The 19,282-nt window shown below is 49.7% G+C and overlaps 1 protein-coding gene across 1 annotated transcript; it reads right to left on the reverse strand.

Annotated features, from left to right (window-relative positions):
- Nucleotides 1-783: 783 nt before the first annotated feature.
- Nucleotides 784-18,755, reverse strand: Gpr26 (G protein-coupled receptor 26). The gene is made up of 3 exons (XM_052174552.1): nucleotides 18,088-18,755; nucleotides 11,359-11,472; nucleotides 784-1,361 (listed from the first exon to the last, which is right to left on the reverse strand). Exons 1-3 carry the CDS (start codon nucleotides 18,753-18,755, stop codon nucleotides 1,130-1,132), a joined length of 1,014 nt encoding a protein of 337 aa, XP_052030512.1. The 3' UTR covers nucleotides 784-1,129.
- Nucleotides 18,756-19,282: the final 527 nt, after the last annotated feature.

The raw sequence follows: 19,282 nt of genomic DNA on the forward strand, positions 1-19,282 counted from the left end.
TTGCTAAGCTATTTCTCCTATCCTTATTTAGATTTTAATGAGACTAAGACAATGGCTCCCAATGGATTGGCATGTATATTACAGGAACAACATCCTGTGCTAACTACACTCTCTCATCAGTGGCACAGAGCACTTTTGTGGTGACCTTGGATAGCTCCTGCTTTCTCAGGACAAAGTTGCAGAATGAGGGTAATGAGCCACCAGGATCATAGAACCTAGTATCTGAAAACTAAGACTATATTCCTGTTCAAGTCAGCTCCTAGGATACAACAGGCAAGATGTCTAAGAAAAGAGGAAGTCCTCCCTACCAACTCAGATCCCAGATGGGGAGGTAGGACAGACCAGCCACCATCTTCCTGCTTTCCTGGGCTCTTACCTACAGCATGCAAATCAGAAGAAGGCATCTTCCTGCTCAGATTTCATGGAATCTAACAGTATCTAAGACCTGTCTATTGAGACCACTTTCATGCTAAGATTGTCAATACACGCAAACATTAGTTTGATGGAAGAGGGACAAAAGTTGAATCCAATTTATCATTCCTAAGATGACTGGTAGGCAGCAAACTGGTTGCTAAACATGTTTCCATTGAGTGTAGGGCCCAAGGGTTTCAGCTGATCATGATGTAGTTGGCACCAGCTGGATAATGTTTGGGTTACAGCAGCAAACACTACCAAGGGGGAAAAAGAGACGCTATAGTAGATCTGGAGCCAGATGGCCACAGACAACCTCACTTTCAGCATCACTAAAATGTCCCTTGGAGTCTGAAGCTCCACGACCAGTAGTTAGCAAACAGGTGGCTATCATGCCCCACACCTGCCACCAGCACTCTGTGTCCTTGACATTAACTGGCCTGCCATCCTCTGGGAGGCCTTTGGTGAGTCTAAACACTCAAAACACACTCAGAAAGAAAGGCCAGGGCGAGGCCTATGGCCACCCTTTGGTGACAAATAGGGACAGTCTGACATCTACCCCGGAAGAGCCAAGAAGCAGGCCCCAGATCTTGTTCAGACATCAGCATCACGGCAGTCACCAGGCAATGGTGGCAGTTATTGTCTACCCAGGAGTCCCAGACCACCTCCCTCTGCTCTGGCCACCTTGTTCTGAACTCCCCTACAGGAGAGTGGTCCTTCATTCCGACACGGGCAGAATGTTCTGGCTGTGAGAGTCACCTGTGAGGCCCACAGAGTGAATGGAGCGTCTGTTGAAGATCCTGTTCAGAAGCTCCTTGCAGCTCCTGCGGTATTGGTGTCGCAGCAAGGAGTACACGAAGGGGTCAGAAGCAGCCTTGCTGTAAGCCAAGCACTTGGACAGTACACCCCAGTGAGAGCCGATGGGCGCTGTGGAGAAGAGTTCCACCAGTCTGTGGAGAGATGGGGATGTGTTACTTGAAAGAGCTGTGGGCATGTGTTGGGGGCATGGTTACATGCCCTATAATTAATATTGCATGAAAGTAATGAAAGTAACAATGATGGCAATGAGAAATGCTTGGGAACTTAGTCTAAACACCATGTCAACTGCATTACTGTAGAGAAGCTGAAAGACATGACTACTTCATATCCCCAAGCTCCTCATAAGGTTAATCAACTATAACGGCAGCATTTAGAACCAGCTCCTATTCTGAATCCCAAGCTTTACGATGAAGTAGGTAGATGGCTAATAGCCTTCTGACTTCAGCTCCAACTCAACTTCTGACCTTGGACAGGTCTTCACATTCCTTGGGACTATGTGTCTTATCTGTAGAGCAAGGAAGCTGTATGGGGTTGTTTCTATGATCTTTTAATCCATAATAGTCAGGTTTGGCTCTACCTCAAACCCAGTTCTGCCTTCTCTATGTGTGTCTCCATGTGGAGTCTACGTGTGAGGAAGGGCTGAGAAAAAGTTTGGCAAACATTCTACAAAGTTTCGGACATACCCTGCTCAGTAGCACCGCTGCAAGTGAGAAGCTCTTCTTAGGACTGGGGTCCTGGTTGGCTTTGACAATAGCAGCATAGGAGACCTGAAAGTGATCTTCATCTACTGAGGGAGGGCAAGGGAAGATACATTCCTTGTGTTCAAGACTTTGGTTCTTAGGGTTCTCCTGGTGGCTGTGGAACTCACAGAGTGGAGCAGACTCCAGGTTTCAAGGGTAGTAGGAGTTCTTGGGCCTCCACTCCTACCTCTAAGCATAGCTACTCCCCCCCTCAAGTGTTCCCAGATCCATTGGCCAGACTTGGGGAAGTATCCAACATCAGCACAAGGTCAAAAAGCCCCATAGAGCTTGGAGAGCTCAGATATCCCAAGTCACCTCTCCTCTACCCATTGTCAAATGAGAATGTTGAGATCCAGAGAGTGAAGGGTCTCTGCAAGTCTAGTGCCTGTGTCCTGCTAGATTCTGGCACCCTGCCACCTCCTGTGGCATCTCCAGGAGAGCAGGCAGCGGTTAGTGGACTGCCTGGGAGAGGGCTCAGGGACAAGAGAGAAGGAGTGTCAGCTGTCACTCTGTTGCCAATTTGGTTAGTTTTCCTAGAGTCTTCTTAGGGTTGAAGATGTGTGATGCATCTTCCAGTTGGAGGAAGGAAAGGGTAATTGCTGCATGCTCTTCCCCACTAAACCTCCTGCGTCTTGACTGGATCTCTAGTGAGTCCATCCCGAGGCTGTCATCTTTGTGTCATCATCTCAGCATCACTCTCTGCCCTTGCCCTTTAACGCTGTAAGAACCAGGGCTACCATTCTCCTCATTTTATTGTCAGATTCAGCAAGGAGTTGAGGAGCTGGAGCTAACTGCATTAGGGAAATACTCACGTTTTACAGATCTATACTTTAGAAGTGATGAACTAAAAGTGACAAAGCTCCAAATTTAGAATTCACACTTAATAGCAATGACCAAATACTGGCACACTGTTGCCATGCGTATCAGGGTTTCTATTGTAGCAGTGAAATTCTGTGACCAAAAAGAAAAGTGGGGAGGAAAGGGTTTATTTGGTTTATGTTTCCATATCACGGTCAACATCAAAGGAGGTCAGGACAGAAACTCAAACAGGGCGGGAACCTGGAGGCGGGAGCTGCTGAAGAGGCCGTGGAGGGGTGCTGCTTACTAGCTTGATTCTCATGTCTTGCTATAAGAACTTGCTTTCTTATAGAACTCAGGACCACCTGCCCAACGATGGCACCACCCACATTGGGCCCTCCCTCATCAATCATCAATTAAGAAAATGCCTTACAGGCCTGCCCACAGCTGGATCTTATGGAGGCATTTTCCTAACTGAGGTTTCCTCCTTTCAGGTAACTTGTATTAAATTGTCATAAAAGTAGCCAGCACAGCATGTAAAGACGCCATGTCATGTTTCCCAAATGTCTGGTACTGTTGGTTGGTCCTAGCATCGTGGCTTCCCTCAAAAGATAAGATAGGTGTGTGTGTGTGTGTGTGTGTGTGTGTATACACATTCATGTGTGAATACATTTGTGATCAGAGAATGACCTTGGTGTGTTCCTTCCTCAGACACCTTCCACATTTTATTTATGACAGAAGTGTATCTTGTTGGGCTAGAACCTCACCAAATTGGCCAGGCTAACTGGCCTTCAACTTTGCAGGGATCTGTCTGACTCTGCCACCCACTTTGTCCTTGCTATGGTTACAGGCATATGCTGCTCTACCCAGCTTTTGACGTGTATTCTGGGGATCTGAACTCATTCTTTATGGCAAGTACATTGGTGTTTGAGCTATCTGTCCAACCTTTTTTTTTTTAAAGATTTCATTATCAAACCATCCAGCAGGCATTTTCTTCCCAAAGACTCTATTTTTTTTTTTTTGCATTTCCTTACATTTATTTATTTATTTATTTATTTATTTATTTTTTATTGATATATTTTTTTATTTACATTTCAAATGATTTCCCCTTTTCTGGGTCCCTACTCCCTGCAAGTCCCATTAGCCCTCTTCCGTCCCCCTGTTCTTCCATCTACCCCTTCCCACTTCCCTGTTCTGGAATTCCCCTATACTCTTGCACTGAGTCTTTCCAGAACCAGGGCCCACTCCTCCATTCTTTTTGGACCTCATTTAATTTGTGGATTATGTCCTGGGTATTCAAAGTTTCTAGGCTAATATCCACTTATCAGTGAGTGCATACCACGATTGATCTTTTGAGACTGGGTTACCTCACTTAGTATGATGTTCTCCAGCTCCATCCATTTGTCTAAGAATTTCATGAATTTTAGCCTTGCAGGGTGACAAGATGAGCTTTGGGACCTCTTGGGGCAGAAAGGGACCCCGAAGCTCATCTTGTCATCCTGCAAGGCTAAAATTCAGGTCCCAGCATGGCCTCTAGCCAGGCTTAGAGGAGAGAGACTTGCACTTCTCTGGCAGGAGACCCTGGCCTGCTGCTCTACCTATCTGGGCCTCAATGACCTCATGTGTGAGGTGGGAATGAGACCCATTCTGCAGGATCATTGTGAGATGGAAGAATGCACACGGTGAGGCCTTGGTCCAAAGGAGACACAAACCAGAAATTATTGGAGGTTTCAGAAGTCAAATAGAGTCTTTCACTTGTTCAACAAGTGAAAGACTCCACATAATCCTGGCCAAGGTGATGCTAGGATGCCTTCTTGCTGTTTAAGCCTCTCACTGTGGTACATAGCCCCAGTACTCCAATACACCCCAAAAGAACCCTACAGGGATGTGGAGGGGCCGTTAGCTGCTCTGATGTTCTGGAGTCCCTGACTAACAACACTGCAATGGAACCAGATCCCCACCCCATATACATATAAGCCAAGATAACACTGGAACTTCCACAGCTTTGGCTCCTCTGGAGAGGCATGGCCTTTCCCACTCCCCAACAAACAGGCTCGTCCCACAAGGCACATCTTCTGCCTTGTGCCCTCACCTTTCGATAAGCACAAGATTTCCTCATGCTTCCTGGGGTGTGAACCAGAAAAACCTCTACTTGCCCCAAGGCTCCAGTCATAGTGACACTTATGCTTGTATGCTCAAAATGCATGGAGAGCAGTCCTGCACACCCTCCTGAGCCCAATCTCCCTTCAGGAGAGCCCACACCAGTCAACAGGCCGGGAGTATGGCAGGATGCATGAAGGGATAAGACACTTCAGGCCATCCTGAGGAAGGCACTGGAGCCCTTTATAGAAGTCTGAGTTGTGATCTGACCTGCATCTGGGTATGTACCTGTGTGCATTAGTGTGCACAAATGTGTTATGTGTGTGCTATGAGTGCATGTGATTTGTGTTCATGTTGTGTATATGAGTGTGCATGTATGTGTTGTGTATACCAATACATTATATGGATGTATATGCTTGATTCTGTGTGTGCCATGTGTTGTGTATATGTATGTATATGTGTATATTTGTCTGTATGTGTGTATGTATGTTATGTGCATATGTGTACATTGTGTCATGTGGAGGTGTGCATATGTGCACATGGGGTATGTGTGTACTACGCATATATACCCATGTGTGCCAAGTGTATTTCTATTATGTAAATGTGTACATGTGTATCTTGTATATGTGCAAATGTAGGTCATGTGTATGTGTGTGCATGTGTGCCTTGTGTGCCTATATGCATTGTGTATACATTTCTGCATGTGCATGCATGTTTGCCATGAGTGTATCTGCTATGTATGTGTGTGACCATGAGTGTCATGTGCATCTGCATGCATATGTATCATGTGTGTGTTGTGTAAATACATGTGTTTTGTGTGTGTGCATATATATTTGTTGAGGAGTATAAAGTGCTTCAAGATTGAGACCTTGCTGAATTCAGGAAGGTAGACCCAGAGAATCAGGGTCATAGCCTACACCCCCTGAATTCTGTGTGTTTGCCCATGTCCCTTTGTATAGTGGACCTGTGGCTCTCTTTTGACATGGAGTCCCACTGATGTTGCTTGCTGGAAGCCATCTGAAGTGGCTGCCACAGAAAAGGGCTGACGAGACAGGGAATTTCCCTTCCCTTGCTCTTACCCATAGGGGATTCTCATACTACCCAGCAGCCTGAGCCACCATGGTCTCTGAAGGGGGAGGGGGAGGGGGAGGGGGAGGGAAAAGGGCAGAGGAGGAAGAGGAGGAGGAGGAGGAGGAGCAGAGGAGGTACACTTGTCAGAATTTCTTGAATCCTGGAGGAACTAATATCCTGACCTGTTCCCTGTGAGTCCCCAAGGAGGCTCATGGTAAGAGGCGCCAGCTCAGCACACTGGGGCTCAGCCCCTCACTGCTCTATAAACAGCACCTCCAGCTCCCCATCCTCCCTAACACACGGGGAAGAAACCAAGGCAATTCTGTGTTAGTCACATGCTCCAGATGTAGAAAAGACATGAGTTGAACCCTAGGCTTTGAGTACCAGACACCTCAGCCTTCTGGTGCCAGGCTGCCTCACAGGCTCCTACACTGTTTCCAGTTCCACCTTGGTGCATTTGACCCCTTTGCCTTCAAATACTGAATTTACAGCAGCACATTAGAGCCTCCTCTTCACACTTACTTGGCCAATACTGCTCCTCTCACCTTTGCCCTCTGTTTCTGTCCCTGTCTGTGTATCTCTCCTTGCAACACACCATACAGACACACACAGAGACACAGACACAGATACACACAGTGTGCACAAAATACAATGTTAAGTCACAGAACATTGCTTTGGGAAACAGCCTGATTATCCCCAAGGCTTCTGGAGGCTCAATATGCATATGCAAAAGCCTGTAAGCTCTAAACGAAATGCTTTAAGCTTTCATGAGACATTAGCGCAGAAGAGTCATTTATTAATAGAACGTTAACAGTCGGGAGCCACCTGCACATTAACCCCACTCCCCTCTCCATCATTCCATTACTCTGGAAAGCTATAATAATGGGGCCATCGGATCCACAAATGCCTCCAAACCTGATCCTGATGATTTATGACAACTGTAATTATTTGTAAGTATAGATCGCTGCACAGACGATAGGCTTACAATCGCTTGAAGACATACGAACATTAATTCAGAAAATATTTCCCAAGAGCCTGTGGGTAGAAATCTGCAGTGGCCTTGTAGGCCCTGCCTGATCACTCCAGGAACAGTCTAACTGACCCAGAGCTCAGAGGGGCCACATGACTGGGAGACAGAGATATGTCAGGCCTCTGTAAGAGCTTGCACAAGAAAGCCAAGGTGACAGAGCCTGAACAACACGTAAGGCTGGCTTACACACACACACACACACACACACACACACACACACACACACACACACACAGCAAATGAATTTAACTTTTATTGTCTACTTAACTTATCCCACTAGGGAGTTGTTATGAGGAGTGTTGATTGTATTATTTTTTATCATGCTAAATATTGGAAGTCATAAACCTGAAGTAGGGGGCATCTCATTTTGGACAGGCCACATTTCAAGGGCTCAAGAGCCTATGTCTGGTGGCTTGCATACTCAAGCACACCCCTCTGGACCCCACTAATGCTGACAGCTCTGCTTCGATTATCACTTTCCTTCCCACCTGCATGGCCATACCCAGTTCACAGGTTTTGCCCTGAGACTTTGCCAGGAGGCTCCATCCTCCCTCAGAGTCCTGGGTTCTGGGCCAACCTGATGCTATGGCTTTGTCTTGACTACAAGTTCTCCTTGTAGGGCCAGGATTCCTACCAGGAGACTCCTGGGGCTCTCTTCAACTCATTCTTAATCTTCATGGGAACTTTTATAGTCTGCAGAGGGTAGATGCTGGAGACATGTGTGACAAAGTGCTGGAAAGTAAACTTGAGTGCTTGAGACCTTCGCTTGGGGACAGTTCTATACAGACACAAAGAAGATGCTGGGAGGAGGTGATGGAGAGTGACTTCCCCTGATCCAGGTTCTATACTGAGGAGGTGATGGGGTGGGCTGGTTGGTGTCCCCTGATGATCCAGGTTCTATACTGGAGTGGACAAGGCCTTTCTCCCCTTGGAAATGCTGCTTATTCTCATGCAGGATGAACAGTTTTGTGAATATTTTTTAAAACTCAATTACATTAACTCCATTTGGATGGCATGTATTGAGCTATGAATCTGCTAGCAGTTTGACTGAAACATTATTTTGCCTGGGCATTATTAGAAGGAAATAGGCTATAATGAGGGGGATGAGAAAGGGGGGGAGGGAGAGAAGGAGGGAGGTAAAGAGAGGGGGAAGGGAGAGGGAGAGGGAGAGGGGGAAGGGAGAGGGAGAGGGAGAGGGAGAGGGGGAATGGAGAGGGAGAGGAAGCAGGGAGGGGAGAGGAGGAGGGGGAGGGGGAGGGGGAGGGAGGGGGGGAAGGGAGAGGGAGAGGAAGAGGGGGAACGGAGAGGGAGAGGAAGAAGGGAGGGGACAGGAGGAGAGGAAGGGGGAGGGGAGGGGGAGGGGAGGGGAGGGGGAGGGGAGGGGGAGCGGGAGAGGGAGGGGAGGGAGAGAGGGAATACTAGCAAATGAAATTAAGCTTGAGAAAAGCCTAGTTGCCTAACGTGGGGGGGGGGGGTCATGCTACTTATTCCCTGAGGGTTCCCTGAGTTAACCTACTCAATGACCTCTCCTCTCTCTGAGGTCTAAGAGGAAGGGTCTCTGTGTACATTCTTTCTCACCCATTTTCTGTGACTGGCTAGATCTCCTTCAGTCTCTGGTGTCATGGGTAGGGAGCTGCTGGCTGAGAGTCCACACAGGAGAGCCTATGTCACATGCTTTGTTGTTCCACAGCCTTTAATCCCAGGACACCACACTGTCTTCTGGAGGCCCAGAGAGGTGAGGGCTCTGTCCCAAAGCTGCACAGCAGAAGGTTACAGCAGAAGGTTGGCCTTAAGGAAGCCCTTCTCTCTTTGTGGCTGTTAGGTCTCATGCAGGGTCCTGATCTAAGGTACCCTTAGCTTCTTGGTTGCAATATGGGTCTAGACCACAGCTTCTCAGTCAAGGTGGCTCTGGTCCCAGGGAACACTCAGAAATACCTAGAGACTTGGTTATCAAACTGGGGGTGTTGTGGAAGGATATAGGTGTACCCTAGTTGGTTGAACCAAGGAGCCCCTGATACATCGTATAATGCAAGAGCCATCTGTATACAGCACAGCAGAGGTCCAGTGAACAGTTGCAGAAGAAAAAAATGATGACTCTGTCCTGCCCTGTGGTTGGACCATCTAGGGATCTCCCTCTTCCCCCCATAGCTCCGTAGTCCTGTGTTCAAAGCGAGAAATAGAGGCTGAGTCTGGCTCCCCACATGGAAATACACACCATGGAAGATAGTGGGTAGCACTGTACTTGGGATGTCCGAGGAAGAGGGGGAGTAGAGGGGTGAGCAAGGCTCCCATAGGTGTTGTCTGTATGTTCTGGTGGGTCCTATGGGTAAAGGACTGTCTCTTGACCTGAAGAAAGAACTGGTAGCCAGGACTGAAATTAGCGACCAGGCTGGGCTCTGTGTAAGGACAAGTGGGGAGGAGAGAGGGTAGACACAGTTGGCTCACCCTTCTGGGGAGGAGGAGGCTGGGTGGCAGTGAAGGGGACAGCCATCTGCACTTCTGCACTGGTACTAGCTGCGTTCTCTCTCTCCTCATTTCTCTCCCTTTTTCTATCCCACCCCTGAGACACTCATACACAGAGGAAACCATTTCCCAGACTCAATCAAAGCTCCCACATCCACCTCTTTATAGAAACCTTGTCCTTTGTGAGCTCCAGCTTCGCAGATCACACAACTACTTAGGATATAAAGCTGGAGAATGCTTTCCCCCACCAGTCCACAAAGCAGCTCGGTAGAGAGAGGTGGGAGGGGAGGCAGTCCTTTTCTTTCTTCCTTCTCTGACTGAAATTGGCCTGGGGAACAGTCACAGTTAGAGCAGGCTGGTCTGGGGATTGCTGGTCCACCGGTTCCAGTAAACCTGGCTCTTGGTGCTCTGGGAAGATGGAAACCTCACAGTCATTGGCCCAACCATACAACCAGAGGAGAGGTGGCCTGCCTGGCAGGGCATGGAGAGAAATGTCTGGTTTTGTTCAAGTGGCAAGTATCCTGAAGTAAACTGTTGGGGAGCTGGCTACCCAACACCCCGGTGGGCAGTGGCACCCAGTGGGCAGTGGCACCCTGTACTGTGCTACCCTTTTCTCCACCCTTTCTTCCTGTCAGCATCTCCTGGAGTGTGGGTGTGGAGTTAGGAGTTGGGATGAGATTATCTGGAGACTGAGTGAAGAACTTTTCCGCAGTGGGATACTGAATTTAACACACAGGAATCCAAGGCTGACTACGGAGAGTGATATGAAGGTTCCACACCCCCCCCCCCAAAAGAAAACAATAGAGCTGCTATTTGAAACAGCTAGCCCACCTCTGGGTATGTGACCAAAAGAAATGAAATGAGAGTCCCACAGATACCTATATGGCTGCATTGACTTCAGCAATGCTCATAGCAGCAAAGGCAGAAACCAACCTTGGGATCACAATGGACACATAAAGAAAATGTGGAATAGATGCACAACAGACTATCATTTAGACAAAGAGGATAGAACAATAACACACACACACACACACACACACACACACTTTAAAAAGCCCAGCAGAATGCACAGAGTGACTCCTACAAGCTGGAACAAGACAAAGAGGGTGACAGAAGGCAGGTGGATAATGAGCATTAAAACAGGCCCAAGAAATATGTCCTTACATTCTCCTCCTCGTGGCGGGGGGGGGGGGGGGGGGGGGGGATGGGGTGGTGGGGGTGGGGTGGGGGTGGGGCTGCACTCCACAACAACCAGTTACATATGTTATAAACAGTACATAGAGAGGAGCTTAGACGCTCCAAACACGGGATAACAGCAAGGAGACTGAGAACAAATGGAGGGATTCGATCGTCACCCGTGCACCCATTGTGTGTGTGCAGTGTAATTTCACACAGGGCCTCACAGGTGTGTGCAGTCATTACGTGCTAATCAAAATTGCTAGTGTTGTTAAAGGAACTGGCCATGCTAACTTCCCGAACTTGATTAGTACCCCACTGTGTACATGAGTTGAGTTGTCCAGAGTACTGGTGATGAAGCAATCAAAATGCTAATTAAGGAGCTGAAGCTCAGCTCAGCGGCTATGAGCGCCGACTGCTGCAGAAGAGGACCTGAGTTTAGTTCTCAGCACCCATGTTAGCAGCTCGCAAGTGCTTGTAATTCCAGCTCCAGGGGACCCCAAATCCTCTGCTGGCCTCTACAGACACCTGCACTCATATTCATACACCAAACACATACACATAATTAAAAATAAAAACAGATCTTTAAAATGCTAATTAGTGATAAGGGAGAGTCTGAGAAGCACACAAGTGTTTACACTCATCCTTCCATGCTTTCAGGAAAGACATGTGGCCAAAGGAACTCCCCCCCAAAACCACCCCCCACTTTGTGGCACGCCATGCCCTGTTCCCCATCCACAGGCGGCTTACCTGGTAATCACATAGGGTGCAAAGCACACGAGGAAGGTCCCTATGAAGGTGCTGATCTTCTTGGTGGCACGCTGTCGCCTCCGCTTTTGTTCCTCCAGACACCGTTCCCTTACACTGCACAGGGCAGAGAGGAGAAAGTAACTCATGCTGTGGCCTGGCCAAGACACAGGAAGCTCCTACTCAGGAATGCAAGCCATGGCTTCTAGGCTTGTGGCTGTGAAGCCAGAGACCCAAGGCCCAGGCTTGTGCTCCAGGGCAAGCTGTGAGTCATCGCCAAGATCGTCATCTATAGTGTAATATCATACACCATGGTTTCATGATGTGCTTTCTTATAGACAATGCGACATATTGCTAAATGGGATTGTTTGAAGAATTAAATGCTTGGTGTACAGTGTTCAAGTTTCCTTTCTGTTTCTGTGATAAAACATCCTGACCAAAAGCAGCTCAGGAGAGGGAAAGGGTTTTTCTGGCTCACACTTCCATGATGCAGCCTATTGTTTGGCAGAAGGCAGGAATTGAAGCAGCCAGGCACACAATATCTACAATCCGGAGAAGAGAGAAGCAAACAAACCATGCTGCTTGCTTGCTGAGGCCACTAGCTTTCCCTGCCCCAAGTTCAGAACCCTCTGCGGAGGAGTGGTGCCACCCTTATGTCAGTGAATAATTAAGACACTCCCCCACAGACATGCCCCGGTCTACCTGGGCTAAATCATTCCTCAGCTGAAATGCTCCTCCCAGGTAATTCCAGACTGTGACAAGTTGACATTTAAAACTAACCATCACACACACACACACACACACACACACACACACACACACACACACACACACATTCTATAAAACATATCCTGTGTAGAAATGAATAATACGATGAGTATTATAAATTATATTATAGATAGTATAATACAATTAGTATTATACAATGAGTACAAACAGATAGGGATTCATTATTATTACTGCTAATGTAAGTCATTAATTCCCTTGCATAATCCTGGAGATGCAATCTGTATGTTATTTTTTATTCTGATCTTTACCATCTTCAGACCTGCAGGGGGTATTTCCTGCCTGTGGGGCTAGCCTATTGTGATAGTCTGTGCTAATTGTCCACTTGATAAAAATCTAGAATCACCTGGGAGAAGGGCCTCTTCTTTCCTACAGGAGATTATCTTGATTACATTCATTGATATAGAAAGACACATCTTAGCTGTGGGCATGTGCAGCTCCTGCCTTGGGATCCTGGGCTGTATGGAATAGGAAAAGGGACCTAAGCACTAGCAGTTATTATCAACTGCTTCCTGGTTATAAATGTGATGTGACCCGATGCCTCGCCTCTAGCTCCTGCTGCCTTGACTGCCCTGCCATGATTAGACTGCTCTTTGAACTGTGAAGGAAAAGAAGCTTTCTCCCTTAAATTGTTCATATCGGAGTATTTTACCATAGCAACAAGAAAAGAAACTAAGACACCTGCTGTTTTAGATGGGTGACGAGGAGCCCTGTGAAGCGGGGAACGGGTTAGTAGAGACAGCTCTGAACTGTGTCCATGTGACTTGAAGATGGGACTCACTGGATAGAGGGGTGCTGAGAGGTGGGGAGCTTCCTTATGCTCCCCTAAGGAGTCAGGGTTCTGACGAGAGGCCGTGGCCCTTCCTTGTCAAAGCATGAACAACTTAATGTCTGTAAAGGCTTTGGGGGACTTCAGAGAGACGGACACTTGAATGACTGAAGGAAGGAAAGGCTGGGACGGTAACTCCCTCAGGCTGCACAGATCTTCAGAAATCTGCTGCGTTGTCTCCTTGAGGACAGTTTAAGGGGAAGGTACTTTGTAACACTCTCTTCCTCGGACTTCGCTGCTTGGCTAATAACCTAGTGGTCACATGTAAAGAGCCAGAGTTAGGCATCCAGATTCAAATCTGGGCACCTCTAAGCCACGGGGTTTGAGTTTCTGTAGAAATCCTTCTTGTTCTATGCTATGTCCACAGGCGAGAGGCAGCTGTGGTCAGAGACTGTGCCAGGGGTGCTGTCAACTAGCACCATGCAACCTAACTTTGCATCCTCAGTCAACTCTGTGGCCCACTCAAGGCTCCCAGGGACATCACAGATCCCAATGTGATGGGCAGTGAAACACAGGGTATCTCCAGAGGGCAGTCATGTCACTCTGGCACAGAACAGTAGACACTACAGCAATACGCCTATCCAAGCATATAAATGGGGAAACTGAGGCTTAAAGGAATGAAGGACACGCCTGGCATGAACGTCAGACACAAATAGAATTTCAGCCACAGGGGCACTGGCTGTGTGTTCGGAGTGTGGCACTCCTTCCCTGGATGGAGCCAACTCTGCCATCCCTTCTGGGGCTCCGCTGTTTCTCTGGCGCAGAGGTGGCAGGTGGCAAGTGAGGTCAGGTGACTCTATGCCCGGGGCAGCAGCATGACCATCAGCTTAGTACCCTTAACCCTTAGTGAGACACACACACACACACACACACACACACACACACAGAGCTCTCAGAATGCTAGGATCGCAAAACCACTTGCTATCATTTCCCTCACCATGGCTTTGCCATCAATGCCAACTCCATGGAAACCTTGCAGCCCTGTAAGCTGCTCTCACGCTCATTCTCAGATGAGGACACTGGGAACTGTTTAGGACAAGCCCAAGAACTTACAGATCCAAGGCTCATCTCAAGTCTCCTGCCCTCAGACTCTAGAGCGTCCCCCTTAACCCCACTGCCACCCCTGGCCTGGTGGTGGCATCCCAGAGTCCTTGGACTCTGAGCCTGTGGTACAGAGAATGAGAGATACAAAGCTCACTCTAACCATAGTGTGGGCATATGTGCTGGCCTGGGGCTGGGGTAGGGGGTGTCACAAGATTCGTGCAGGGTTAATATTTTTGAGACCAAGCAGACAGGCTTTTGGCTGTCAAAGAGATGCACTCATCGGGTTCCAGTAACAGCAACTCTAGAAGAATCTGAACGGGCATTGAGGGAGGTGGCCTCAGAAGCCTCTGAAGTGGCTCTGAGTCCTCAACAATCTGAAATGACTGTTGTCCTTCCAGAACCCACACTTGGGGCCCTCACTGGCTGGTCCATGTTGGTTTTCTGGCTTTTAAGATGTGAGATGAGATGACTGGTGACGAGAAAGGGTCCTGAGTTTGCAGTTAGGATGCACACACTAGCAGTTCCCCCTCTCGGAGCTAGCAAGAGTGGCTCCCTGCTCTGGGATCTGCACATTAGAGCTGGAGCTACACCATCCATTCTAGACTAGAGCAAAGACTCCTTGTCCAAATGCCTTGTTTCTGCTTCCAAAATTCATCAGACCCCTGGTACCACGCCTCAAAGCAAGCTGTAGTGCAGATATGCTCAGCTGAAGGCCCATGGAGCATCACACGAACATGGAACGTGACTGTGTGACTTGCATGTGCACGTGGTCCGTGAGAAGCACCTGTGGTGCTGGGTGGAGTCAGGGATGGAGAAGCAAAGCGGAGGACTTAGTCAGATAAGGCTAGTCTCCATGGAGCCCAAAACCCTCGATTTGAACCCCACTTTTAGGAGGTATATCTGCCAAGACAGGGGGATGAGAACGCTTTTCACACAACAGTCTGTAAACTAAATTCAGAACTTCTAAACATCTACACAGACAGCTTGTGAGCCTCTATCTGCCTGGTTGCTTGATAAATCTTTAGGACAGACTTGGGTGTGAACTACTTTCTAGAGCTCATCATGTGCGCCCTTTTTTGGAGCAACCTCTGTCTCTGTAAAGTTAAGGGCACAGTGGGTTTCTGTCCCCTTATCCAAACCTCTGACATCCGGCAGAGGCAGAGCCAGCCCTCAACCCTCAGCCCCTGTGGCCATGTTTCACAGGAAGTTGAGGTGGTAGAGAGACTCTTATAGCAATGTGAGGACGTTCCCATTCAGCTTGTAAGAGGGACTCTGTCACCAACAGCTTATCTTGGGGAAGCCATCTGCCTGAGATAGTGAGTCTGGACTGAGCTGGATAAAGAAGGCCCTACCACTGCGCCATTGAGCTTGAGCTGCTTGGCTGTCCCTGGCAGCAGCATACGGCGTCTAACTAGAGCAGTGGGTCCCAACTTTCCTGATGCTGTGACCCTTTAGTATACTTCCTCGCATTGCGGTGACCCTCAACCACAAATTATTTTCATGACTTCTTAACTGTAATTTTGCTACTGTTAGGAACCAAAATGTAAATATCTGTGTTTTCTGATGGTCTTAGGTGATCTCTGTGAAAGAATCGTGAGAGCCCCCCCCAAAGAGGTTGCAAGCCATAGCTGGCGATTAGACCCTGTCCAGAGCTATGGCTGGGAGAACTGAACAGCGGGCACCAGGAGGGTTGGGATTTGGGTATGGACCAGGCAAAGTGCCACCTGCTTCCTAAAGGAAGTGACTTGGGAAACCTTAGAACAACAGGAATGAAAGTTGCCACTCTGGATCTCAGATTTAGAAAAAAAGAAGGTTCCTGCTGTCCTGCTGCTTAGGGGTTGATTGTACCAAAGAGGCAAAGCTTGCTACTCCGGGAAAACCAACCACCTCTGGCACCCTAACAAATGAGTACCTGGGCTGCAGGTGGCACAGACGGTATCTCTTTCAGCTAAGTACTGAGATAAGTGGGGTAGCTGGAATGACTTCCAGTGAGCTAAGACGCCACCTGCTGCTCTGACTGTCCAGAGACTACTGTCCTGAAACTGACACCAAAAGACTGCATAGCATAACATAGGTTTATAGCACCAAAGGCTATCCAGAGCTGAGGCAGGGCAGGACTCCACTGCAGACCTCAGAGATAGGACCGTGTCTTCTCATTGTATCACCAAGCCTGAAGATCAGCTATCATGGAGTCCCCTGTGGACTGGCTGTCCTGTTCTGTGGAGTCCTGCCCCCCCCCAATACTGCTTGACCCTCTGGGAAGGACAGTTTGTGCTCACTAAGGAGTCCATGGCTCTATGACCTAATGGAGCTCCCCAGGGTGGGCTGGGAGTCTAGAAGTAGGGACTCCTCTAAACAGCCTGCCACTTAGAGTCAAGGTTCTCTGCAGAGCTGACAAAGACATGGATTCTGCTCAGTGTCTGTCCCTGCTTATGAGACCCCCAGATAACTCGCTATAGTTCTGACCTGAAGTCAGAGAGACAGGCAGGAATGGAAGAAGCCCCTGTCCCTAAATAGAATGCAAAGTGGCCTCTACCCTCCTCTCTGGTGGACTGAGAACTGGAATTGGACTCCACATTGCTCTAAATACAATGGGCTCCTCTCCTGGCTCAGCCTCTTCCCCTCCACTGGGAGCTTAGGACTGAGTGGGCTTTCTAGGATTTGTTCAAGAGTTAACATTTCCATGCTTCCTCACAAACTACCCCAAGCCCAGCCACAGCCACAGCCACAGCCACAGCAACAGCTCTAGTCCCAGACCCAAACCCAGACCTAGACCCAGACCCAGACCCAGACCCAGACCCAGACCCAGACCCAGACCCAGACCCAGACCCAGACCCAGTCCCACTTTCTAAAGTGAAGGGCAATGAACAGGAGTGTTTCTACAAGGCTGGCTTTAGACTCTCCTGAAATGACTAAACCACACAGACAATTGCTGTAAGAGCTGATGTAAGCACCTTTGGTTTACACTTCTATGGGGAAGATGGTATTAGGGAAAGACTGGACCAGCCTGTCATCTGAAATGAGTGCTCAGGGGCGGCAGTAGACACACTCAGCTGTGCCCTTCTGATGAGCAGGTATAGTGACATTCAGAATAGTGATAGCTCAAGGCAGGGAAGCCTCACAAAGGCCTTGGCTCAGTCTGTCCACTGTGCCCTAGAGGGTGAACATACATTGGGGTCTATACTCTGCCCCCCAAGTCTCCCCTCATCCTGGGGCTCTGCTCACACATAGAAGCCTAACTGTCCATCACCATCGTTCCCCGGGTCAAGTAGACGCCTAAGCCCTTGTCTAGAGTTCCAGGCAGCAGAGGGCGAGCCTGCCTTTAATGTATATAAACTGGCAGAGGCCGCAGAGGCAGCCTCCCTCTTGATGTCTTCAGCTTAAGAGGAAAGATGAGGTGAGCTCAGGACAGCCTGATTGACAGTTTCCTCCTCTTCTCCCTAAGGGACGTTAAGGACCACAGAGGTTCCCAGCTGGTTTATCCATTTGCCTTCTTCCTTCTTCTCCAAAGAAATAGCAAGACAAGAGACTAGAAGTGGGTGGGCAGGCTTGGTCTCAGAAGCCTAAGATACAAATTCTTGAAGGGACCTTGAGGTTCCAAGTCTGGAAAACGATGGACCAAGCCTTCTAGGAGGACAAGAAGACCCCGGGTTGATTCTATTTAATGAGGACTCCTGCACACATACAGGGAGAGGAGAACCAGGTGGCACCACACCCAGGATAGCAAGGACCCAGAGGAATAACACCCTCCATTTGAAGAGTTCTTAAGGATTTTCCAAGCCTCTAGACACAGCCCCCCGCCCCCCAATCTCAGATCCAAACCGTTTTCAAGCTTTGCAAAGTGAACAGGGTTCACTGCCTAGGATGAGTATGAGGATAAGAAGTTCTGGCTGGGGTTTCAGTCCTGTGTTTCAGAAAGTGAAGCTCTAGGCACCCGTTTAAACAGCATCTGCTATTCCACCCATGCTTAATGCAGTTGATGCAGAAAGGGGACCTCCCCAGACCCTACCCGGGATGCTAGGGCCTTTCCAACTCAACACCAAGTACTCAGAGCCCTGGGTCAGGCTGCCTACCTGGGGTGGATGTCCACCAACAGCACGAGCGTCTGCATGGTGATCACGTCGATGCGCTTGCAGTGGAAGCGGGCCACCTTGAGCACCTTGAGGTACGTGAAGCAGAGCACGATGAAGGACAGCAGGAAGCTGAGCGCATGGAAGGCGCTGGTGAAGACAGCAAAGCGCAGGCGCTCGTCCGGCCGCCGGCTGCACAGCGTGCACGAGGCATACAGCTGGTGGAAGCCGAGCCAGGACAAGGCGAGCGCGGTGGCCGGGAAGGTGAGCGCGTGCAGCCACGTGTAGGCCACCATGAAGGCGGCATCTCGGAGGCGCATCTTGGCACGGTAGCTCAGCGGGAAGACCACAGCCACCCAGCGGTCGATGCTGAGCGCGGCCATGCTGAGCATGGAGTTGGCAGCCAGAAAGGTGTCGAGGAAGGCGGCCAGGCGACACAAGCGGTCCCCGGCCGGCTGCCGTTGTGCCACGACGCCGGCCAGTGTTAGTGGCATGTTGACCACGGTACAAAGCAGGTTGCCACACGTGAGGTTGAGAGTGAAGAGCGCCGGCGCCTGGCGGCGGATGTCAGCGCTGTGCAGGAGGCAGAGCAGCACCAGCCCGTTGGACAGCAGCGACACTCCGATCGTGCCCACCAGCAGCCCCGCCAGGCCCGCGTCCCACGAGTTCATGGTGCGCGCCCGCAGCTGGCGCTCAGGGCCCGCAACCCCGCGCCGCCATGGCGCAGCCCACTGCCGACTCAGCCCCTCGGCGACGCGGCAGCCCAGCGACCCCTGGCCCCTGTCGCCATGGCTACCCAGAGGGCATCCAGAAACCCGCACCACCCCCTGGGCCAGCACCTAGGCACGCAGCCACCCGGAGCCCCGCACCACCTCCCAGGCGAGCACCTGGGCACGGAACCACTTGGAGTCTGGGGTCACCTCACCGGCAAGCACCTGGGAGAGTGTTCACCCCCAGCCCTGCACCACCTCTTGGCCGCCGGTAGCCCGGTATTCCTCTGAACTCCTGTAGTGCTCTGGAATCCGAGGTCGCAGGCGCCTGTGGTCGGTCACTGGCTTTGCCTCTGCCTGCACCGCCCTCACTGGGTCCCTCTAAGCTCTGGCTCTGCTCCGCACACCCTCCTGCTCTGTGGCTTTCTCTCTGTCTCCCTCTCTCTGCCTCTGTGTTCAGTCTCCTGTGTGCTCTCACTTTCTGCCCC

This window comes from Apodemus sylvaticus, chromosome 1 (assembly GCF_947179515.1).
Source record: "Apodemus sylvaticus chromosome 1, mApoSyl1.1, whole genome shotgun sequence".
In the NCBI taxonomy this organism is placed as follows: Eukaryota; Metazoa; Chordata; class Mammalia; order Rodentia; family Muridae; genus Apodemus; species Apodemus sylvaticus.

Excerpts from the sequence above, each read along its gene's own strand:
- Gpr26 (XM_052174552.1), bottom strand. The coding sequence starts at position 18,755 with ATGAACTCGTGGGACGCGGGCCTGGCGGGGCTGCTGGTGGGCACGATC. Across the intron at positions 11,473-18,087 it reads TTGGTGGACATCCACCCCAG|TGTAAGGGAACGGTGTCTGG; the intron begins GTAGGCAGCCTG and ends TGCCCTGTGCAG. Across the intron at positions 1,362-11,358 it reads GCACCCTATGTGATTACCAG|ACTGGTGGAACTCTTCTCCA; the intron begins GTAAGCCGCCTG and ends ATCTCTCCACAG.